The 26,582-nt window shown below is 35.5% G+C and overlaps 2 protein-coding genes across 2 annotated transcripts; one reads left to right on the top strand and one right to left on the bottom strand.

The window, feature by feature from the left end:
* Window positions 1-304: 304 nt before the first annotated feature.
* On the bottom strand, window positions 305-4,402 carry tmem26b (transmembrane protein 26b). The gene is made up of 6 exons (XM_067370020.1): window positions 4,183-4,402; window positions 3,914-4,010; window positions 3,660-3,740; window positions 3,080-3,288; window positions 883-962; window positions 305-729 (listed from the first exon to the last, which is right to left on the bottom strand). Exons 1-6 carry the CDS (start codon window positions 4,368-4,370, stop codon window positions 476-478), a joined length of 909 nt encoding a protein of 302 aa, XP_067226121.1. The 5' UTR covers window positions 4,371-4,402; the 3' UTR covers window positions 305-475.
* Window positions 4,403-5,355: 953 nt separating this feature from the next.
* cabcoco1 (ciliary associated calcium binding coiled-coil 1) lies at window positions 5,356-22,362 on the top strand. Its single transcript, XM_067370241.1, has 8 exons — window positions 5,356-5,457; window positions 7,444-7,532; window positions 7,652-7,821; window positions 8,048-8,192; window positions 8,895-8,967; window positions 16,207-16,317; window positions 18,826-18,972; window positions 21,964-22,362. Exons 1-8 carry the CDS (start codon window positions 5,356-5,358, stop codon window positions 22,045-22,047), a joined length of 921 nt encoding a protein of 306 aa, XP_067226342.1. The 3' UTR covers window positions 22,048-22,362.
* Window positions 22,363-26,582: the final 4,220 nt, after the last annotated feature.

Genomic DNA, 26,582 nt, shown 5'->3' on the forward strand with positions numbered 1-26,582 from the left:
GCCATATTAATTGCTTAATTATCTCATTAACTTTAACTCTGCTTCACTGTTACTTTAACACTATTTAGAGATGGACCATATGTACTCTGAGCAGAGTTGATTTAACTCTGGGGATTTTACTGTGTATTTTCTACTGTGGGACTGTTGTTTGAACTGGCACTTGCTATGTTCAGTCTTACGAAGCCAAAATAACAGAACGAAATGTCAAATTGAATGCCTTGAAAACTAGCACAAAAAGCCATATTTAATTATTCTAATGTGTTTAATTAGACAACTTTATTAATAATATAACATGTGGTATATGCATGTATTATTGATAATTCAACAGCAAAAAGCTGTTCTATTATAATAAGTCAAAATGTTTATCTGAGTCAAACTTTTCATTCAGACTGGCACAGTGCCAGTTCCTCAAAATAATGCCAATGAATTTGTTTAACTGCAGTTGGTTAACCGAACCAGATCCTCTTTACACTTCTTATGATCTGTAATCTATGCAAATAACCCACATCCTGTAGATATTAAGCATCACTACTAGAAAGTTCTTAATGGTAAAGAAGACCAGCATTTGATGATAGACAGAAAAAAACATCATAACTGTAAGTCGGACAATAAAGAAGGGGCCATCTTGAAGCAAAAGACATCCAACGATGTTCCATAAATCTGTCCTGTACTTGGAGAGGATAGAGTCATCCTGGCCTTCACAAAAATCCTCAGGTTTGGTGTTCACCACTGAGAGATGCCATGAAAAACAAAAGTACGAAAGAACATTACAACAATGACTACAATTAAATTGCAGTTTCTTGGCTATGGTTATTATGCATAAATAATGTCATAATTAATGCCACATTATGAAACGACAGATAATTATGGAAAAGTACAGACCTGAGAAATGCAAAGGAAACTGTAGCATGCTCCATGTCCAAACTGCAAGAATAATGCAGACAAAAGGCAGACTGTTCTCCCTAATGCAATGAACAGCATATGATAAAATATTAATGACTAAGAAGATATTGTAATAGATCACATTGTCTCAAACCTATGGAAGCTTGTTTCCACCTGTAACGTGTAGCAGTTTTGGTATCGTTTTCACTGTTCTGTTCCTGTTTTGCCTGCCTGAGTTTCTAGTTATTTTCCCTTGGTGTTAATTAGTTTCCACATACCCATCTCTGTTAACCTTGACTATGCTCCCCATGTTTGTAAGTCCTGAGTTTCATTCTGTTACTTTGTCCGGTATCATCAATGTTAATGTGGTGGTGTTTGCTTTTGTCTCCTGTGATCTCCTGAGAGCTCTGTTGTGGATTTATTAAACAAAATTTATGTTCCTTACTCCTTTTGTTGTGCAAATAGTTACAGCCACCATTCGTGACGTGCCAGAGAATATATAAAAAAAAAAAAGGTAATTGTGAGTTTTTATCTTGCAATTCAGACTTTATAACTCGCAACTGTGAGTTTATATCTCACAATTCTGAGGAAAAAAGCCAGAATTGTGAAATATAACCTGGGAATAAAAAAAAAAAGTAAAAGTAAATTTTTACTTTTTATCTCACAGTTCGTCTTGGTTACATATGTAACCCTCGTTCCCTGAAGAAGGGAATGGAGATGTCACATCGGAAGTGATTCCAATTCGTCGGTTCACTTCTGACATGACGTAGAACATGACCGACTGAAAGGAAACTGACTTTTCTTGCAATTGCGAGCTTGTATCTTGTAAATCATCATTTAAAACCATAATTGCAACTCTTTGTTTATTATAATTCTGACTTTTTTCTCACAATTGACCCTTCGCCGGGAGTTTGATTGACAAGCAGTCAGGAGTTAAAAGATTAACTTCGTTGGACTTGAAATAGAAAATGGTGTGTACTGACGTCTTTCCACGTTTGAAACAACATTCATTCTCATGTTCATTCATGTTTATTTGAAACTATAAATTAACTAGTAGGAAAAGATGATCGGTTCATGAGCCGCTTGAACTGAGGAGCTACAGCAATCTGTCACGACAAATTAAAGAGCCACAAAACGTTTTTATTGTTCAAATTTATTAAAAAATTACACAATTTGAAAGCACAACTTTGTTTAATATCATAAGTAACCTGTTCTGTCTTGTCTGTTGGTGTGTTGTCAGTGTCCTCTTTGATACGCAATGTATTTTTAACTCTGTGTGGCGTGACATCGCCACGGCTTGTCGGGCAAAGGGTCAATTCCAAGTGTAGGCCTATATCTCACAGTTATGAGAAAAAAATCAGAATTGTGAGATAAAGTCAGAATTGTGAGATAGATTTTGCAAGAAAAAAATCAAAATTGTGAGATATAAAGTCACAATTTTGAGTTATAAAGTCTGAATTGCAAGATATAAACTCGGAATTGCAAGATACATTTTGCAAGAAAAAAATCAAAATTGTGAGATATAAAGTCACAGTTTTGAGTTATAAAGTCTGAATTGCAAGATATAAACTCGGAATTGCAAGAAAAAAGTCAGAATTGTGAGATAAACTCACAATTGAGAGAAAAAGTCAGAATTGTGAGATGTAAACTCAGAATTGTGATGGAAAAAGTCAGAATTGGGAGACATAAACTCAGAATTGTGAGGGAGAAGTTGGAATTGTGAGATACAAAGTTGCAATTGTGAGTTATAAAGTCTGAATTGCAAGATATAAAGATATATGACTGATTTTTCTCAGAATTTTAAGATGTAAACTTTGTGAGTTGTGAGATATAAACTTACAACTCCGTTTTTATTGCGACTTTATGTTGTAACTTACATTTTTCTCGGAATTGTCAGATATAAACTTGGAATTGCATGAAAAAAACCTGAATTGTGAGATATAACCTCGGAATTGTGAGGAAAAACGTCAGAATTGTGAAATAAAAAATTGCAATTACCTTTTGTATTTTTTATTCCATGGCGGAAACAAGCTTCCATACAGATCACATTGAAAATATGTGGGTTTTTTTTATTCTATTTTTATTTTCGTTTAAATCTGGAAGTAAACAGAAAGATTTAATTACACTTGGAAACACATTGAAATAAATGTGAAAATGTGGACTGTGCTGGCCATTTTTAGCCTTAAACAATACTTGCTTCACATCAGGCAGCGTCTCACTGATGAACTCGAGGATATCGGCAGCTGTGCCCACAAACATGAGCAACAACTGGGACATTTCATCTCTGGTGACCCCTCCAGCGATTGGTAACAGCCACTTCCCCACTATTAGCAGGATCAGAAGGATTTGGTGAAGGGCCAGGATCCAGTCATTGGCACACACCGATGACAATAATCTCAGAGGGTCCTAAAACACCACCACAAAGTTCCTATTCAGCTATGAGGTATTGCTTTCTGGAAGAACTGAGGTCAGGCTTACATAAAGCATGTTCTGTAAATCTCATAGGTGTGGCGACTTCTTAACAAATAACAGTAGTTCTTCCATAAGAACCACGCGCAACCATTAACACAGGTCTTGTTTGTGTTGAGGACTGAACCAACATTTGTATTTACAAATCACCCAAGCTAGTAGTTGTGCTTTAAAAGCAAAACTGAGTAAATAAACTATGTCTGAAAGATTTGCAAGGGACTTCTTTCAGAGATTACTGTAGTCTAGACTTACATGGAAAACGTCTGTAATGTGGAAAGTCATGATGGTATGAAAGACAGAGGTAGTACCTGTGGATTGACGGTAGCATTGGTAGAATTTCTTAATTCATCAAGAAAGGATCTGAATCCGGATGAATCCAGTTTATTGCACTGCAATAAGCAACATTTTAGGCATAAAACATTGATTATGAAATATAATGCATTTGGCATCTTATCAGACACTGGAATGCACATGGGTTTTTATTTGTCTAAAGTTTTCTCAGGGCAGCCTGAAATGTGTTTGCAAAGCAGACAAAAGCTACAGAAGTCCCCTTGAGTATTACCTTAGTATCATCTGACATGTTTTGCTGATGGTGCAATTCAAGGATCCATATGGTTGGTATAATACTGATGAGGAAAAACAATATTGCTGGAGAAAACCTAAAGATAAAGAGTTTGAGTCACTCAACTGTATATTGTCAAAATTCACTCAAGTGTTTAAACCAAGTTACACTAGATGATATTTCAGGATGTTGACCCCAGAAAAGGTTCAATTAATTTAGCTCTCGAAATTCTTATGCATGCAAAAAGAAAAGTTGATGTGTGTACTTACCATTTGTAATCCTTCCCTTTTCTTCTTCTCAGTGTTAAAAGCATTTCAGCCACGAGAGGCAGATAGAGGATAGTTAGAAGCCAGTACGAATTATTATTTTTCACCCATGTCACTCTCCATACACCGATGAGAGACACTAAAATAAATAATGCCCTGGTGACTACAGCGCAGGTAAATTTGACAAACATGATTTCTTTCAAACTACACTTTGAGGATGGTTAATAATGCGAGCAAAGTCGAGGCTTTCACGCTGAGCTCCTAATGAGTCTGAATCAAGATTTTACCTTTTTTTTTTCTTCCCACATTTCACACCATTTGGGCGGGACTTCTGAATCTTTTTTTTTAACCATTTTTTTTTTTATTATTTTGGCCTATTCATTTTTAGTCTTCTGTCAGAACGATAAATAAAAAAACAGTGTGTGGATTTATCCATAAGCTAATTTCATGTTACGATAAGATTCAGAGAAATCGTTTAAATAATGTTTTAATGCTTTGGTACGTAGACTATTTAGTATTTTGTAATAAAACTCTTATAATCTGGCTGCTTTACAACTGAAGGTTTTAGGTAAGGTTTTCTATGCTGGTCAAATGTTTGTTGTTGTTGTTGTTGTTGTTGTTGTTGTTTTTCCTCAATAATAAATTGTTACGTGACGTGCGCGAAAAATGATGTCCAAACGGTTCTTTTGAATGATTCGATCAAACCGAATCGCAAATCATTCAATTTATACCTTTAAAGAGTAGCCTACACTTTTTATTGGCTACTTACACAGTATATATATATATATATATATATATATATATATATATATATATATATATATATATATATATATATATATATATATATATATATATATATATATATATAATTCTACGGTGTAAAGTATAAAAATGAGTAGGCTTTTAATAATAATTATATATATATATATATATATATATATATATATATATATATATATATATATATATATATATATATATATATATATATATATATATATATATATATATATATATATATATATATATATATATATATATATATATATATATATATATATATATATATATATATATATATATATATATATAAAATTATACTTTCACTTCGCTCCAATAGCCACTCACATGCCCCGCCCACTGCTGTTTCCAGAGCAACAGTATACAGCCAACATGTCTGGAAGAGAGAGATCACGAGAGAGCGGCAGAGTCCCTGAAAACTCAGAGAATATAAAGAGAGGAGAAGAAGCAGATAAAGATGATACCCGGATCAGTGTACGTAAACTAGGCTCCGTGTGTATGGATTTAGTCTAGTCACTCACTGGTTGTTTACACGATTGCTATAGGCTTATATAAAATGAGGTGTTACCTGTACAACCTAGAAAAAGATTCCTGCGAATCTAAACAGAAAGCAAACCAATACATTAAAACATGTATGAGTAACATTCACAAACATTTTGCATTGTATACTAATGCTTACAAAGGTAATTAAACTTTGATTCATGTGTCATAGCTATAACGCGCATAACCGATCTATAGCCTAATGAAAGTCTGTGTCAAAAATTAAACGTTTTCCCCTCATGGTCATATTTCATGATGGTATGTTTCTTATCTTAATCTCAACGATTATAATTAACGTCAAATAAAATATTAAATTCAAAAGTAGTTGTAAATAATGCGCAAGATCTATCATGAAACAGTAGATTTAGATGTAATTGACCCTTCGCAAAGACCCCCTTATAAGTTACTGTTGCTTTGTCCGACAAGCCATGGCGCTATCGCCACACAGAGTGAAAAATACATCGCGGAGCAAAGAGAATATTATCAACACGTCGACAGACAAGGCAGAACAGGTTACTTATGACATTAAACACAGTCCCAGCTTTCAAACTGTGTAATTTTTTAAGAAATTCGAACAATAAAAACCGTTTTGTGGCTCTTTAATGTGTCGTGACAGATTGCTGTAGCCTAAGATCAAGCAGCTCGTAAACCGATCATCTCTTCCTACTAGTTCATTTATAGCATCAAATAAACATGAATGAACATCATAAGGAATGTTGTTTCAAACGCGGAAAGACGGTACACACCATTTTTCAAATTTAACTCCATCGAGGTTAATCTTCGAACTCCTGACTGCTATATTGTCGGACAAAATGGCGGATTCGGCGTTATGATTGGTTAGATAGCCTGTAGATTTTGGGATAGTCAATTGCGGTTGAAAGTTTGTTGAAGTTGTAAGCTTTTTCTTTGCATGCAGCGTTTTTACAGATGATTTTCAGAGTGTCTGCGAAAGTACTAAATTCATAACTGCTATACTGTGAAATATCACGCAAGTGAAATATAATAACTTATGGATAACTTGTGGTGTGGTTAAAGGGATAGTTCACCCAAAAATGAAAATTTGATGTTTATCTGCTTACCCCCAGGGCATCCAAGATGTAGGTGACTTTGTTTCTTCAGTTGAACACAAATGATGATTTTTAAGTCCAACTGTTGCGGTCTGTCAGACGTATAATGCGTGTCAATGGGAACTCCATCTATAAGAGTAAAAAAAACACGCACAGATAAATCCAAATTAAAATCTGTGGCTTGTGACGACACATTGATGTCCTAAGACATGAAACGATCGGTTTGTGCGAGAAACCAAACAGTATTTATATCATGTTTTACCTCTAAAACACCACTATGTCCAACTGCGTTCAGCATCCAGTTAGCGAGGGCAACAAAACTCGCTCTGATAACGGAAGTGATGTCTCGCGCTTTGCTTCAATGAGTGCTAGACATCACTTCCGTTGTCAGAGCACGATCAGACCTCACCAAACGGATGTGGAGGGCGGTTGGACATAGTGGTGCATTAGAGGTAAAAAGTGATATAAATACTGTTCAGTTTCTCGCACAAACTGATTGTTTCGTGTCTTAGGACATCAATGTGTCGTCACGAGCCGCAGGGTTTAATTTGGATTTGTCTGTGCATGTTTTTTTTGACTCTTATAGATGGAGATCCTATTGACACGCATTATATGGCTGACAGACCACAACGGTTGGAGTTAAAAATCATCATTTGTATTCTACTGAAGAAACAAAGTCACCTACATCTTGGATGCCCTGGGGGTAAGCAGATAAACATCAAATTTTCATTTTTGGGTGAACTATCCCTTTAATTTCTGACCCTGGTGAACTTTATTAATATGGCTAGGTTTATTTTTAATTGTAATTAAATGTATTTTCTAGTAATATTAGCCTATTATCTTCATATTCTAGGAAATGAAGATATCTTTTCCTCAGTGGGAGACTCTGAAGCATGACCAAATAAATATCCTCCTCAACCTGCCTGTGCACCAAGTGCAGTTGTAAGTGTACTGAAATCATCACAAAAATAAGCATATAAAAGTGTCACAGCTCTTTTTTTCTTATTCAATTTCCATATATGAAATTACTTTTATGATATTGTATTGTCTTACATTTTCAGACAGTTTGAGGATATACTGAACTTCAAAAAGCACCAAACATGTTTGAAAGAAGCTGCATTGTTGGAATATTTTGTCAATGGATTTTGGTGGGCCAAAGAGATGAACTTCACTTCTCAGCAAATCTCATTTATCATGGCACTTTTGCAGCAACTACTCGACAACATAAAAAGTAAGTTGCGTTCTCTGAAATAAAGTTTGAAATTCAACCACAGTTTTTGCTTAAGGTCTGCTGTATTTTTAAAAATCCATTCATCTCAGCACTGACTGAGAACATGGAGTGAATTCGCAAAGCAAAGTACAGATATTTTACCCCATTTACATAATTATTTTAAAGAAACTGGTCACAGAATGTGTATGCAAATAAACACAATGCCTTTTATTGCATTTTATTTCAGACAAACAGGCATCAATTGCTGATAATTTCAAGGCATTTACCCAAACAGTGCTTGCCACAAGAAAGTCCCCATCAACAGAAGCTAAAGCCAGTTTTTTGTTCAACACAGATCAAATCAAAGCTATCACAGATTACTTCAAGACCAGGTTTGTCTCACAATGTCACATCCATCCTTTAAATACACTCCTCCTAAATACACTGATTATGTTTAAGTGCACGTGTTTAATTGTTGAATATGGATTAGGTCATTCCCGTCACACATTATTAATTGATGCAAGATGCTGCTTTGCCATTAGAAAGCCGGCAACAAGCAAAATATATTCCTTTTATGGCCTTCATAATTAATGTTATGCATAATTCATAAAGCAGCTGATTGTAAAGCATGCAATACAGTGGCGAATAACAAGCTGCAAGGAAATCATCTGTCTTTTAGAAAGCAAAAAGTGCAATGGAAGAAACACTGATGCACAGTGTTGAAAAATGACATGCAATATGTGTATTATACCTGAGCATGATTGATTTTTCAGCTTGAAAGCCTCAGTAACGCTCCATTTACAAGACCTAAATTCAGACTGCTTGTTAGGCATGGTCCATCTCCTTTACTGAGCATGTTCATTTAAAATATAAATGTTTTTCTGAGTTATTATTCATAGTACATCATCTAAATTTTAATGTAGTATTGCAGTATTTGCAATATTATAGCAGTAAGAGTTGGGATTATTGTCAAACACCTAATCATTGACCATAATTACACAATTACAAACTGCTGGCACATCAAGGGATTGAATATTGTCAACAGTTTTGACAGTATGGTCATGTTTTCTTCTCTATGTGTATACATTAAACAGTCTTTTCCAGCACTACCGACTATATGAATTACTGTTCAATCATAGAAGAGAGGAGCAACTCCTGAAAATAGAGGTAAGATAACTTGTAAACATGTCAAATCATAGTTCAAAAATGAATCATCATTTACTCAATCTCATGTCATTCCTAATCTAAATGTGTCAAAATGTGTTACACCAAGTTTTATGTCAGTTATGTCATTGGTTTTGTTGTGTCTCGTTATGCACCACAATGCACCAATTTTTAATATGTGCATAATCACATTGCACAAATGAGATTTGATAGCTACGGTGGAAAGGAATGTTCAGTGGGATTTTCAGTATATAGTAAAGACCAGCTATTCCTCTGCTGTAAGTCGCTTTGCGATAAAAGCATCTGCTAAATGCATAAATGTAAACGTAAAATTCAATGAATATATCACACAAATCATATGGACTACTTTTATGATAGTTTTATGATACAGAGGACTGTTCATGTCCATACATGTCTCCTCCATGCTGTTATCCTTCGTTGCGGGAAACCATTGTGGTGTAAGGTGGAATTTCCTGATAACTGAACATAAGAATTTTCACAAGACAGCATGCATGCACTTAAACCCACTAATCTGGAGAAAAGATCTCAAAGAAAGAGCATAGGACACCAAAACGTTTTTTTTTGTAAACTTGCCCAAACTTCTCCCCTTGCCCATATGAGGCCTTCTTTCCCTACTCCCTCTCCTTTCCCCCTGATAGTTATGGAAGAAGGGAATATTCAGTTGGATTTTCAGTAAATATAAATAGTGCATAAATGTACACATAAACAATTTAATCTGTTCCTTTCACAAAGCTTGGAATATATCGCACAAGTTGCATGGACTATTTTTATGATAGTTTTATGATACTTTCTGACATTTTTGGAGCTTGACAGTCCCTGGTTGCTATTCAAAGAATATCAAACAGGTTTGAAAAATCATCATGGTGAATAAATAACTGTAACAGGCATGTTTTGTTCTGTTTAGCTGTTATTTGTTCCCTGTCACTGTTTTACCTTAGTTCTCATTCATTTATTGTTGCTGTGGTTTCTGATTAGAGGCTTTTGCACCGAATAGTTCTAGGAACTCAGTTACAGGAACTAGCCACTAGGATGCACCGGGAATAGGAACTGTGAAGCGGCCGACAGCAGCGTCTTTAAGTGTGGCATTTACAAACGCTAAAAAACGGTGGATAGAAGACGCCATGATCTCCAAAATGTGCAGATCAGAGTTGATGTCCTTGGCCTAGGACATAACAGAACCGGAATCCATTCAATACATCCACACGCCCACCACAGACCCAGAGCCAAGGATAGCCGAATCTGACTGGGTGTGTGAGCCGGACCTTATGTCCATCTAAGAGCTCGAGCCTTAGCCAGTGTTCATCCCGGAGACTGAACCTGGACCCTCTACGTGTTTGGACAACGAACCACAGCCCAACACCCTGAGCCCAAGCCTGCAGAGTCTGACCAGGTGTGCATCTTTGTTCACCTCAGAGGGAGTGTTAGTGGAGTTTGAAGGCATGGAGTGGAGTCTTGTCCATACTACCACCGCTGAGGGTGAGCTGTGCCCTATACACAAGGAATGGTATGATGATTTGGATGACATTCCCCAAAATCTCCAATAACTGCTGGTTCCATCCAGCTCCATGTCTCCTTTGTTGCTGCTGGTTCCTCTTAGCCTCCCACTCCATCCTCCTCGGCTGAGTCCATCCAATTTTGCAGCCCAGTCGCTGCTGGCTCCCTTATGAGCATTGGCTCTTCCTTGGGCTTCCCGGTCGCCGGCTCCACCCTGGTATAAGGATCCCCTGAACTCCACCTCGGCCTGTCGACCCTGTCGGCTCCTTTGTCCCTCCAGTTCTGCCTTGGTCAGTCATCACCCTGGTTGCTCCTTGGACTTCCGAGCCTTCGGCTTTGACTTGTCCCTCCACCTCTTTGGTTCCACCAGGCGCGCTTGTCCGGCTCCACCATTGTCCTTGCTCCCACTGGCTCCACCCTTGTCTGCCAAGCCCGCAGGTCCTGCAGCCTACGGTTCTGTCTGGGCTCTCCAGTCCAGCACTGTCATCTCCTCTGCTCCGCTTGGGTCTTCACTTCACACGGCTCCACCTCCATCGGAAGTCCCTCTGTCTGGGTCTCTCTCTGGCTCCTCCCTAGCTATTCCCACCATAGTCTCCTCTGTGGCGCTTCCATCTGCAAGCTCCTCAACAGTCTCATCTGTTTCCTGCCCCTTGTCCTCCTCCGGAACACCCCCCTTGTCTGTTGGACTTTGTGGCACGAGAATGCAACTTCCCAAAGGGGGATGTACTGTATGGATGTACTGTTCTGTTTAGCTATCCTGTGTTCCTTGTCACTGAGTTCTCGTTAATTATTTGTTGATATGGTTTTTGATTGAGTTTCACACCTGTTTCTTGTTTCGTTGATTACCTTACATGTATATAAGCCCAGTTTCTCTCAGTTCTTTGTTCATCTGAGTTATTGTTGACGTTTAATGTGTAGTTGCTTGTCTGATTTCTCCGTGTTCATTAAAGTTTGTTGTGACGAGCAGGGCGGGCGAGAGCCGTGAGGGAACGGCGCGAGGCCGGTGACGCGAGTGATAATGAGCGTCACCTGCGAGGCGTGCCTGGTCCTCTCTCGTCCTTCATTGTAGTCGCTCCTCCTTTTATGCCTCCGGAGCTCCTCCGTGAGAGACTCGTTCCCTCACGGCTCTCGCCCGCCCTGCTCGTCACATTTGTCATATCCCGTTCATCCTGCATTTTACTGTGTTGTAGATTACATAACACAGTGCAGTGTGACAATAACAATATATTTTCACTTTTGGTTTAACTACTCCTTCGATGATTAAATGTTGCTTATTGACATTTTTTTCTGCTTTCATACATTTTTGCCAACAAAATAAGCTGCAAAATGGACCAAACTTCATGCCGATTGTCAAAAGTCATGAAGTGGTTATGTGAGAGAGTCAGAAGGCGAGTAATAAAAACAGAGGCTGACCTTTCATGTTTCTTCAATTTGATAATCAAATTACAAATCAAATTGTTATCAGTCACACTGGATTAGCTGAAGCCTCGTTCATAATGACAGCAATGAAATCACAGGAGCTTCGCAAAGTTGCTAATTTGCATTTTTGCTAATCCAACTGTATCAGATGGATCACTGTCTAGTAGTCATAGCATTATGTCATTGCTCATCGTCTAAAATCACAATTTCGTATTGAAATTTAAAGGCTTCATGTCACTTCATGTGGCTATAAATTCCTGTCAGTTTTTTTAGGCCACAAAAAACGGCTTTGACGCAACAGTTATGCAAAATCGACATATTTGAATGCTTTGTTTTGTCTCAAACACCAGTTCAGTCATGTTCAGAGCATTATCCTCCATTGCGGGAAATACTTAAAGCTGAATTTCCTGAAAACTGAACATAATAAATTTACTAAAATAATAAACAAACTAATCTGGAGAGAAGATCTCAAAGAAAGAGCATATAGGACACCGAAACTTCTCTCCTTGCCCATCTATGAGCCCCCCTCTTTCTAGTCCCTCTCCTTTCCTCCGGGCTCAAGTCACTGAAAGTTCACTAAGACTTCCTATATGAATGAATGGAGCAGTAGGCACTTTATCTGAGATCTTCTGATTTCTGTCTTTTCCTGACTTGAGCAAGTCGAAAGAAAGGGACTAAGAAAACAAAAATTTATTGTGAGCAAGCAAGGTTGGTTCACCCAAAAATTTAAATTCTGTCATCAATTACTCTCAAGTCCTTCCAAACCCATAAGACTTGAAAGTATTTTTAATGAAATTTGAAAGTTTTGTGTCCATTGAAAGTCTATTCACCTAAAACTCAGACTCTTCAAAATGTTCATAATCCATGTGAATCAAGCTGTATCTTTTGAAGAGACACAAACACTTTATATATACTGAACAGATTTAATTTAGGCTTTTACTCCTATATAATCATTGATCAGCTAATATACATAATACATACAAATATTGTAAACAGAAGCTCAGCCGTACTTGCTTGACATGCGAGAATGAACTTGGTTCTTGCTCATCAAGCAAGCATGCTTGAGCTCAATGTACATTCGCTGATCAACGAACATTACATTATTGCATTAATTATATTGCTGCACTTCTCTTCATAGTCTGTCTCTTCTCAGTTTGTCTGCTCTGTTTAGTTTCTGTTTCTATAAAGCCCCTCCTTCCAAAAAGCATATGTGCTCAGATTGGACCACTGTGATGTGATTGGTCAACCGGCTTTGAGCATGTTTCGAAAATGTCACTCCCCTTACCATAACCGTGAGTGTCAACACACTACTACTACACAATGCAACTCAACTAGGCCTTGCACCTTTTTTGCGTATACCTTGGGTGGGAATTATTTAAATGAGGAATAGTGTCACATGTTCATTCCCAGAAGAAAACTCAAGACTACAATTGAGGCGTTTCAAGTAGTTCAGAAAAAGTGCTAAATGATATACAGAATAACTCCCTTTGTAGTGGAATTTGTGCTTTGTAACTTTGCAGACCTTTTTCATGCTCAAAGCATAATAGTTCTCTTTAAATTAATTGACCTTTACAGAACTACAAGTAAAAGACCTACATGCAGTATACCCTCGTCCATGCCATTGGATTCCATCGTTGGGCCAGTGGTTGGTCAATACACAGGTTGTCGTTTTCCCTCTCTGGAGGAAAAACTGCCTCCCATCTGATTTGCTCTCATCCATAATTAACACTTAAAGATCACACTCTAAGTACACTTTCAAAATGTTAAGCCAGGGGAATATAATGAATCATTTTATTCCATTTACATCAATATTTCTGTGTGCACAGTATCGGAGATTTGTAACATTGGAAGTCTAGATTACATCAAACATCAAGGCTCAGATTTGTTTAGCGTCTGAATGGTGCTTTATGCTGTAGCATACAAATAATGATAGCTGCAGTTGAGCATCTTACAGTGAACATCAATAACAGAATCTAGGTCACTGATACAATGGCACCGAACACCATGTAACAGAACCATTTTTATTTGTTTTGAAAGGGACTTCAAAGCACATTTTGAATATTAATGTACTTGTTTTTTTCCTTTCAAATTGGAACCAGTTTATTGAATCAAGATGTTTTACAAATAAAACAAAAGCAAAACAGGACAATGAATCGCAGCAGGCATTCTATTTTTACTCCTATTAATATGATACTGTTGACCTTAATTTGTTTATTGCTTGAGATGGAACACGCATGAATCATGTCATTGGGAATAATGGGAAACAATGCAGTAATGAAAGAGCATTGTTATACTCCCCTGCCTCAATTTGGAATTGTAATTATGTTCAGTATACAAACCACAAGGCTCTTTGTTTTTGTTAGTGTACTAGTTTTGGACTCTGGGTAAAGGGCCTGCTGCCAAATGAACAGTAAACTGTTACAGCCAAATGAAGAGAAAATGTAACTCAGCTGTTAATGCAGGCCTAAATCTTTTCAGATATACCACAAAAAATTATGACTGTACACTATACCACTTATTAAGACTACTCTCCAAATAAATAAATAAAATAATGGTTAGAGTTGAAAATATAATTTAACCTGTATATTTTATAGGCCCTATTAAAAAAAGTAGTTTATTACAATGTACAAAACTATCTGCCTAGCACTGAAACATTACAGTAATATTAAAGGATTAATTCACCCAAAAATGAAAATTCAATCATTAATTACTCACCCTCATGTCGTTCCAAACCTGTAAGCTTTCTGTCTCTCCATTGACTGCTATGTAACCGAAACTTAGATGCTTCAAATAGTTCATGAAGAGATTGTAAAACTAATCCATATGAATTGAGTGGGTTAGTCCACGTTTTCTGAAGAGACATGATCACTTTATATGATGAAGAGACTGAATTTATAGGCTTTTATTCACACAAAATCTTTATGTGAGGTTCATTCCAATGAGCTTCCGCTAGAGGTTTGTTCTTGCGTGTCAAGCAGTTTCAGTTGAGCTTCTGTTTATGTTCCCTGATCAATGTTTATATGTGAATAAAAGCCTAAATGAAACAACCTGATCTGTTCATCATACAAAGCAATCGAGTCTCAGATTTCATTAAAAATTTCTTAATCTTAGTTTGTATTCCGTTCAATAAGGGTGAGAAATTATTGACAGAATTGTCATTTTTTGGTGAACTAACCCTTTTGAAAATTAGGAAGTATCTGAATATCTGAACATAATTTCAAAATTAATATTTAATGCCCATTTATTTATTTTCCGCAACAAGAACACAGCAACTTTCGATTATTTTGATAATCGATTAATCTTGCGATTATTTCTTCAAATAATTGATTAACTGGATGGGGGAAAAGATACATTTTAATCAACTACTTAAAGAATTGTTATTCCACAACCTGTCCAATGTCATCCAACAATGTGCAATTTGAAATCAATGAAAACATATATATTGAATGTATCTATGTAGGCTATGTGCAATTAAACATTATGTGCAAAAATTGATTGCTTATCATTTGGAAGTAGAAGTTAAAATCCATTATCAGCTAAAAACTGAAAACTTATTATGCGTTTTGGCCGTTCATTTACACGAAAACAGCGTTTTGGGGAACCTGAAATGCAAGCTTTTGAAAACGGTTTCAAAGTGAAACGCCCTAAATGTTAACTGCGAGGTAGGAGGAACACACATTCACTCATCTGAACATAGGCCTATTATATTTGCTACATTTTAGTAGTGCATTCCCTTTACTGCTCTTACTTGTGTTACATTTATGTTTATGATGCATGTGCTTACTGGCGCTTGTTCACTGAAGTCTGAAGTTTAACCAAAGACTTTAGATAACGGAGACGAGCCTTTATACAAAATGAAAATACTCTGTGACTTATTTAACATTTGCAAATAAGGATTCAACCATAAAATGAAAATTATGCACTTAGGAAAGCGCGGCTCAAAAATTTTAATATGACGCATTCTCATGTTTGAGAGAATTTGGGTCATGAATCAATCCGCAGAAGCTCACTCTCTGTTCTCCGATGTTAGATGCGTTTTGTCCACACAAATGTATTATTCACTACTTTAAAGTGATGTGACTGATGTTTTCCATGAAAATTGCGCAGATGCAATTAATCGTTAATCAGATTCGCTGTTGATTATTTTCATTATCAATTATTATTAATTAGTTGTTGCTTTGTTTCCGGATTCTGTTGGTTTTATTTTGCAATAAAGACCGGTCGACTACAGTTTCCTACTTAAAGTTGCAATAAATAATCCTCAATAAGATTTTAATGGATTTTAAAAGATTGGGTCTTTTATTTCAGAAATGCATTGAGTTGATCCCAGCTGACTTTGCCTCCCCGCTGGAAGAGGGCATGCCCGTTGATCTGTACTTCCATTATGTGGCTCCCCCACGTGTCCAAACACCTGAAAAGGTAAAATGTTGTCTTTCCTGCCGCGTAATAATGCACTATCCAAAACTGTCCTAATGTATTTGGCTTGCAGTAAACTGTTGTATTCTTTTTGTGGTTCAGTATTTACTTGGAATTACCCTTTCAGAGAAGATGCGTTTCACATGTTTCTCATTTTCAGAGGAAACACAAATCTGCTTCCAAGTATGACTAACCTTTTTCCTTAACAGACACAGTGCTGTACAGCTGGAGAACATAGACTGTACTGAGCAGAGGGAATCATATATTATAGCAGGAGGATTACATCATAGCTCAATTGCTATCTTTACATTTTTTTTTTTTCAGTCCCCGAGAGAACTTTCTTTTGCAACTATTTCTGTATTCATGTATTTTTAATGATTTGTTAAGTACAAAAAAAAATAAATAAATTTAGTATTTACTGTATATATGAATGTCATAAAAATGACACTCCCCTTTAAAGAGATCTATTCGACAATTTATCTATTCGACTTTCCCACGGTCTTGGAAAATCTTGAAATATCAGGGATTTCCAGCACTGGAAAGAAGTCATGAAAATGAATAATATCATAAAAGTCGTGGGAATTTATGTCAGTGTTGCCCAGCTTTTCTTTGACCTTACAAATCCTTCTTTTCAACCCTTAATATGTAATTCCCACTTTTCATGATTCACTCAATCAAGTTGAATATCCTGTTTTTATTGGACATATATGTAAGATTGCTGGAGTAAATTGTTTGCATATTCTATATTGCATATTTTAGAATATTTTAAGCTAGAAGTTGCACTTTGTGTGTGCAATCTCTATAAAATTATTATTATTTATTCAAATTATAATTGAAAAAAGAAAAATCCTTATCCCGGAAAACGCATTTGTCAAAACGTGTTGGAACTCAACCGCAGAATCTGCACAGTGTGCCATATCATGAAAGTGTGTGCTGTTTAGAAAATGGCCACATGTAGGTGCTGTGTTACTACTTATTTTATGATTTTCCCACACAAGATACTTCAGTTCTGCCTTTTTACATGAATGCTCAATACATTTCCTCACTGCAATTTTACATTAAAAGCTAAGAAAAATAAATTGTTTTTAATGTTATTAATTAATAGGCTTAGTATTTAATGTATCACTATATGCCATATTTTTTAAAATGAGGTCAAAACCTAAACTTTTACCTATTTTGATTTTCATTGTACTCATTAATTTTGTCTTGTAATCATTAACCTGGTTTTGCCATCACCAGTTATCTGCAGAAAGCCAGATGTTGAGAATGTGACTAAAAGGATATTTCAGTCAAAACTGTCATTTATTATTTACTCACCCTCATATCGTTCTAAACCTACATGCTGTTTTTATGGAGACACAAAAAGCGAATTTTGAGAATCTTTATGCTGCTCTTTTCCATACAATATTTACACTGTGTATATCCCTGTCATGATTACTGATTAATAATCTGGTCTTGTTTTTTTTTTATTATAATTAATAATTAAGAAAAAGTGCTGTAAAACGATTAATCCCATCCAAAATAATACTGTGTGTATTTATTTTGTATATGTAAATACACAAATACACATATGTGCATCTATAAAATATGATATATATATATATATATATATATATATATATATATATATATATATATACATTATATAATATTTTATACGTGTGTGTATTTGTGTATTTACATATACAAAATAAATACACAGAGTATTATTCTGGATGGGATTAATCGTTTTACAGCACTTTTTATTAATTATTAATTATATTATATTAATTTTCACAGCATTAAAGTAAATCATTTGGGTCTATTTTATTATAATTTTTTTATTATATTATATTATATTATATTATATAAACGTATTGGGCATACATTAAGCTTTTTTTTTTTTAAACTAATAATTTGTTAATTTTTATGACAAATGACCGTTCACTCTTGGCACACATCATGTTCTCACACAGTGAAAAATATATCGCGAAGCAAAGAGGACACTGACAACGCGTCGACAGACAAGACAGAGCAGGTTACTTTTGATATGAAACAAAGTCTCAAATTTCAAATTTTGTCATTTTTAAAGAAAGTTATAAACAATACATTTCTTGACTGATTGCTGTAGCGCCTCGTGAACCGATCATCTCTTCCTACTAGTTCATTTATAGCATCAAATAAACATGAATGAACATCATAAGGAATTTTGTTTCAATCGTGGAAAGATGTCAGTACACACCATTTTTCAAGTTCAAGTCCACCTATGTTAATCTGCTAACTCCACCTAACTGCTTTGTCTGACAAAATGGCGGATTCGGCATTATGATCAGTTAGATCGCCTGTCAATCAAACTCCTGGTGAAGGGTCAATTAAACGTCAGTATAAATTTCAAGTAAATGTGCTGCAAAATAATGCTTTATAAAATCTGTTTCCTGCACGGATGAAATATTTTTGGAATGACATTAAGGTGAATAAATAATGAAAACATTTTTATTTATGGGTGAACTATTTCTTTAAATGACCTTATAGTGCACGGAGGAATCTCAGGAGGAGAATATGGAAGAACCTGGAAAAGCTGAGCTGGAAGAAAGTCCAGAGGATCACATGGGCTTCAGTGTGGAAGATGTTCAAGAGGTGTTGAGGGAAATGACCCAGGAGATGTTAGCAAAACTGCAGGTATACACCCTTGAGCAAATAACAAGCCTTCCGAGTAGCCTTTTATAACAGCCTATTTATCAGAAATAATATACTGATTACTACCAATATACAGAGAGAGAGAGAGAGAGAAAAAATTGTTTTTCATTTCGCATGAGTCAGTTTCCACAAGAATTGCATTCATGGCTTGAGGGCAGGAATATCACAGATAGCATTAATAAAACATCTTAAAAGGCAAATAATGAATAACAGACTATGTATCGAAACAGCATTTCTGAAAATATCATGGTTCCGCTCATGTACTCCCACAAACCTCCACCCACAGTGTGATTATGCCAAGAAAAAAAGAATCCTAAATTAAAACCTAAATATCGCTCTCCTGCTTAATATCATTGGTATTCTCTGCATAACCTAAAGTACATTAGACAGCTGCTGGCAGATATCATGATTAATTTTACGCTAGACTTAAGGTGGAATTGAATTACTGTGACTGCCACGATTGCACAAAACAACCAGGGAGATTGCTAAATTGTGTCATCTCTATCACAAGTTTTTGCACGCCAAATGTTTGGGAGGTTTGAGAAGGCAAAGGTTGCCGTGGGCCGCGCCGTCAAGACATGAACAGGAGGGGCTGGAAAGACATACATAATTTTTCACTTTGATGGGATTAATGATTACGGGGGTCATTCAATTCTCCTGCCATGTTCCATGAAGACCTTTGTCGTCTGTGTGACAAGCCTTTATTTCAAATGGCAAACGCTCTGTAATTTGAGAGCCCATTTGTAGTGGCTTGTGTGTGCATCTTACATCTGAGTGATACGCTGTAGAGCCGCCGCTATTTCCATCAATTCTCCTGGGCCTTTCCTCTCCTTTTAATGTCAGAGGAAGGTCAATTACATATATCACTTTGCTAAATATAACCTCATGTAAAACGATTGGTAAAAATCTCGCTGCTTCAATAGATTCTATTGTGTTGTTTTTTTTTTCTATGCTAATTGTAACCAGTATGGCTCAGGGGAGCATATGAAGTCACTGTGAAGCATGCTTAATATCACATCCATCCACATTGAGTTTGAAGTGTTTGCTACATCCATATTTATTCCTTTCCATTTGTTTTTTTTCCCTTGAATATTATTCTTGTTTCAAAAGTTCCCAGGAATGCCATGACTCTGTGGATCTCATCATACCTAATATGGTAGAAACACTGAAAATTACAAATGCTGGAATTACTGAGAATGACTTCCTTACCAATAACATTACCATTCCAGATGTGGACCAGAGGCATTCAATATGCCTTTGTGCTGGTCGGGAAAATTCACTGCACAAATTGGAACATTGCGTACAAATATGCACAAGTACAATAGATTGTTTTACAGTGAGTCAATGAATGTCATAAACCTTTCATCACAAGATCAAGAAGGAAAAATAAATTGAAGTTAGTAGGACTGTGATGTTTTTGTTTTTACATTGTGACATTATGTATATTCTCTTTTCTGTAGTATTTGCTGTATATTTTATTCACAAGGGTTTATTTATCTATTTTGTAATACTCATTCTCAAAGGTGATTAATATATATATATATATATATATATATATATATATATATATATATATATATATATATTAATCACCTTTGAGAATGAGTATTACAAAATAGATAAATAAACCCTTGTGAATAAAATATGATGTGATGGTGAAACATGGTGAAACATACTTTTTTCATAGCTTGTCTGTAACAAAAGTTATGGTTATCTGAAGTCAGCTGATCGCTCTGATTTCCAGGAACGGAATTTTAAGAAAAACAGGTTTAAATAACTGTCACCCCCTTTTTTCGCACAGACATGAAAATGCACTATCCAAACATAAATGGTTGTAATTCAAGAATGCTTTGGAATATAGACCTAAGGTTGGTCTTGTTTTAAAGAAGACACTTGACAGATTTTTGTAGAAGTGAAATAAATTATGGAAGTGAAAAAAAAAAAAGTGATGGAAGTTTAAATGTTTAGTTCACCAAAAAAATGAAAATTCTGTCATTTATTACTCACCCTCATGCCGTTCCACACCCGTAAGACCTTCATTAATCTTCAGAACGCAAATTGAGATATTTTTGTTGAAATCCGATGGCTCCTTGAGGCCTGCATAGGGAGCAATGACATTTCCTCTCTCAAGATCCATAAAAGTACTAAAAACATATTTAAATTGGTTCATATGAGTACAGTGGTACAGTATTAATATTATAAAGCGATGAGAATATTTTTGGTGTGCTAAAAAAACAAAATAACGACTTATATAGTGATGGCCAAATTCAAAACACTGCTTCAGGAAGATTCGGAGCATAATGAATCAGCATGTCGAATTAGCGGTTCAGAGCGCCAAAGTCGCGTGATTTCAGCCGTTGGCAGTTAGACACGCAATCCGAATCATGATTCAATACGCTGATTCATTATGCTCTGAAGCTTTTGTTTTAATTGTGACATTATGTATTCTTATTTCTGTAATATTTTATTTATTAAAATTGAATTAATTATTTATTTTCATCCCAAAGGTGATTATCATTACTGTAATACAATAATATAATATACTACAATAATAGTATAACGTAATAATACAATGTTTTTTTGTGTGAAATCAGCACCAATTAAAAGCCATAAAATAAAATCCTATAAAATATACTACTATAATAAGTGGAATATAGTAAAAAACAACCAAGCTTATTTTTAAGGACCATTAACGCTTTTTTTTTTTTTTTTTTTTTTACTATTATTAGAACAAGAAATACAGGGGGGCAGATGTATTGAAATGTCATAAAAATAATGTCACAATGCAAAAAAAAAAATTGTAATAGTCCAATAGGCTTCACATTTTTGAAGCAAAACAAAATTTTTTTTTCCCCCTCTTGCTTTTGGGCTGAAATATGACCCCCACCCCGAGATTCACTCATCTAACTGTAATCTCCACCCTGGATCAGTTTGGCGTTTTTATGGATGTACAAATTCTTGTGTGTTCAACAGGCCGACTTCACAGAGAAACTGCGAGTTCATGAGGAGACCTACATCTCGAGGTTAGAACGACTTCAAAAAGGGTCTTCCAAATAGCACTGATGAGATGCCAAGAGGATTTCCCACCAGTATTTATTAATTCAAGTCCTAAAATAAAACAGAATATGGCACTCGCGGTTTATACAGCCAAATTCTCTTAATTTACTGTAAAATTTATTCACTTAGGTTTCACTTTTGTCAAGCAAAATTGCTTCATCAGTTTGTACGAGGTTGATAATAGATTAAATAAATGACTTTCTGGTGACTTTCTTGATTTATTCAGCAAGATAAAATGATGAACATGAAATGCAGGATCATATTCATGGAAGTCAAAAAGGGAACAGCGTATCTAATTAAGTTGTTTGTATAAGGTTTTTGTGGCACCTTTCCCACAAGTCATTAGCTGTCTGAAAGTAGCCCAGCACTATGGCAACGCTGTGTAACTCAGCCTAAATAGCTGAGTTGCCATATAAAGTGATGTATTATTAAAGCTGAATAGTGACTTTTCCACTGCATTTGAGAAAACCCACATACAACTATAAATATAGCCGGCAGTACATATGAAAAAGAATGCTGATTATTTTCTATCTCTCTGCTCTTATTTGCGGAGCACGATTATTTCACATCACAAAGACATTCTGCATGTGCAATGCCGTCAAAGATTATTATTGTTGAATTATTAATTTGGTTCATGTCATTCCTATTATTAAAGGTCTCAGTATACATTCCTAGTTATACTCAAACAGATTGTGATTGATGGAAAAAAACTGGTCCATTTAATCTGGGCTTCAGTATATCAAATTACAGCAATATTCCTCCATGCCTCTATGTTTTTACGGCCTGTTGATTTAGCTCTTCATTAGCCTTTCCGCTCCAGTGTTGACATGTTGCGGTGAAGTTAGCTGCTTACACGGGATGCCTTGAAACATGTTCAAACAGTTTGAGTGTTGTTTTGGAGCCGTTCTTTTTGTTCCCAATCTGATTGATAGAGTAATTCCTGAGCCAAGAGCTGGATGACCTTTCAGCTCATAGACAACAGCAGTCTCTCTACTGGCCAATGGAGTACATTAAAAAATGACTTCCTACTTACTGGAGGGGTGAAAAAAAATGATTTACTTTGAAACAGTTTTAACCCTTAAACACATACCTCGGGTCTCTAGCGACCCGGGACCTTACTACCTTTTTCAGCCTTTTTAGTATTCCTTAATCTATACATTATAAGCAATATAACAAGAAAAAATATATAAAAGAATTACTGTTTTCTGATTGTATTGGGTCGCTAGCGACCAGAGGTATGTAATAGTGTAAGTATATTTTTTCTTAATAACAATTGAATCTCTGATGACTCAATAAGTGCAATTCATATTTATTCCTCAAGGAGGCAATGTCTGATACACAATGAAATCAACTTTGAGTTGAATAAAATTTTTCCTTGAGAAAATGCACCATTCAAAGGCAAATGGTAATTTTTAACCAAAACGCTCTTCACCGACTAAAAATTGCAAGTGGTAGATTGTGGTTCTAGTGGAGATATAATGTGATTGGCAATTTAGAACATAATTGATCATTAATTTGATTATTTTCCTACTTCATGTTTCAACATTAGGGATAGTTCACCCAAAAATGAAAATTCTGTCATTATTTGCTCAGCCTCAAGTTATGAATTTCTTTCTTGTGGTGAACACAAAAAAGATATAATGAAGAACATTGGAAACCAAACAGTTTTTATTATTTTATGGTGTACTATCCCTTTAAATATGTAAAAATAGGGTAATTATTGTCAGACCTGACAGTTTCTTGAGGTATTTAACTGATAAATAGCTTTAGAAACTATATTATTAACTGTGATTATCTAATGATGAAAACAATGTTATTTATAATTAATTGTATGATTTAAGTAGTAATAATGAATAATTATTAATAACATAATAACAATACTTTACTGTAACATTGTGACACTGTCACACAAAATGCATGTTTTACCGCTCTATTTATTACAATGATTTTATGTATTATAGAGTTTTAATTGGTTTACATGTGTAAGTTGGTTAACATTTTAAGTGTGTATGTCTTTAAGAAATGAATGGTTGGCCTGTCATGTGACCAGTCACATGACAGGAAGCAGGTAAAACATCTGTATAAAGAGAGCAGCATGGCAAACAAACAAGGACTCACTAATAGTCAACAACTCACCTGGATTGCGGAGTTTTCATTTTGTGGACTTAACTTTCCAGCCACAAACTTTTGGATTATCACTACTGTGGACATTTGTATATACACTGGTGGACACTCACATTGGGACTTTATCAGCACACTAGGATTCTTGGACTGTTTTAGGGTATGGTACTTGGGACTGTATGCTTTTAACAGACTGAGTTTTCTTGGTTTTATTGTGTTGTTTTAAAGTACCTGTGAATATTGTAAATACACAATTCTTATTTAAACTTATCACTGTTTTATGTCTCATTCTTTTAACCACTAGCAAACTCACACAGTAAAATCTGACCCCATTTTAAATCTTGTGACTCAACCAATTTGGCTGATTGTTACAACATAATAATGATAATAATAATACGGCTAAAGACAATGTTAAAGGGGTCATATAATGCCACTTTTACAATATGTAAAATAAGTCTCTAATGTCCCCAGAGTTTGTATGTGAAGTTTCAGCTCAAAATACCCCACAGATCATTTTTATAGCATGTTAAATTTGACACTTTTTGTGGGTGAGCAAAAACGCTCTGTTTTTGTGTGTGTCCCTTTAAATGCAAATGAGCTGCTGCTCCCAAGAAGAGGGCGGAGTTTCAAGAGCTCAGCTTAGCAGCTCCAATTACCTCAGGAAGACTTACTAAAAATGTCAGAAACTGTTCAGACTTTTATGTTCTAACCTAAGTCGGACAATGATGGAGAGACTCAAGAAGAAGTGACAACATGTAGAATGAAACAAGATGTTTCTGAACAGTTAGCTGATGAATTTATGTAGCTGATGTGGAGTTAACTATCTTAAAGTCATTGATTAGCATATTCTGTCATGATAATCTTTAAATTGATCATGTGGGAATTGTTGTAAGATCCTACAGAGCCAGAGAATATATGCTGCATGAAGAACAGGTATAGTTTAGTTTAATCACAGTTATAACTTATTTTGTCATCTTGCTTTTATGACATGCTATTGCATTTGTGTAATGTACTGTATTGCAATAACATGGCCTCACCCCCTTTGTTTGTGTTCTCGGGGGCGGGGTTTATGTAAATAAAGAAGAAGCTCGTTGTAGTCCTTAAAAAGCAATTTCTTTAAAAGAAAATATCTCCCTTTGCATTGAACTTTGAGCATCATGACTTTGCAGATGTTGTTTATGCTCAAACAGCAACATTACACACTAACTAAAGTTAAAAAAGTGAAATCATAATCAGCCTCCCCTTTAATAATAGGATTTTTGGAATGTGGGGGTTTACAGTCATTAATGAACTATTTCAGGACTTTTATTTTTAGGATAATTCTTGTCAGATATGACAGTTTCATGAGGTTTTTAAATGATAAATCACTTTAAAAACTTTATCATTTAGTGTGATTATTTTACTGATGATTTACTATATTTAACTGATCATTTTTTAAACTAATTTTATTATAAATTAATTAGTAATAATGAATAATTATTGTTATACTTAATATAATACTTATTATTATTATATATTATGTACTGTTGGCTAAAGACAATGTTAATAATAAGAAATATTTTGGGAATGTGAGGTTTTACAGTCATTAATGAACCATTTCTGGAGACATGCATGACTGCGTTCATTGGTCCTTTTCATCTTGGGGATGAGGTCACCTTAAGTAAGAAGAAATAATGCTTACTGTATATCCGTTACAAGATGTGTTACTTTTTTAAATGCAGTTTTTGTCTCCAGCGGATGCCGGCAACAATCATGTTTTCATTTGCAATCTGTGCGACATCTAAATACATTAAAACCTTTGGTTTTATTAAATCAAGCTAATTAGAAATGAGGATACAGTTGCAGCCAAACTATTGTGTATCTTTGCTGAGTGATTAAAAACATTCCTGAACATTTGACGACGTGATGATTTATAGCTTTAATCATCCCCAAAATAGCTGGAAGGAGCCCGATGTGCTGGCAACAGATTTTTTCCATGGTACTTATTTCACAACAAGCCCACTTCAAGCATAAGAAAGCTTTCCTGTTGACGCATTGTAACATCATGCTTTGCGCTTTATTAAATTAAGCAGTACATAAATGGAGGACAATAACAAGGGCAGATGGGCTCTGGGCTTCCAGTTGTTCATCTTGTTTTGCTCACTATTGAATTTGTCATGCCGTGGCAGCACTGAAACACTTTTCCAACTTCTGCCAAAATCCACATTTCCCCCAGTCACTTTTCCAGGCTGATCTCATTGGGAGTGCTATTAATTGAGATCAAATGCTTTTCCGAATGCTCTCTTTGCACATGGCCGCATAGCTGTGGTGCCCTGTGAAACCTAATCGGCCCGTTTCTCGAGCGCTCAGACGTGACACGGTCAGAATGACAGGCTCAGGTTTGCCTACAGAATAAAGCTTGGTAAAAAACGAGA

This window comes from Chanodichthys erythropterus, chromosome 19 (genome assembly GCF_024489055.1).
Source record: "Chanodichthys erythropterus isolate Z2021 chromosome 19, ASM2448905v1, whole genome shotgun sequence".
NCBI lineage: Eukaryota > Metazoa > Chordata > Actinopteri > Cypriniformes > Xenocyprididae > Chanodichthys > Chanodichthys erythropterus.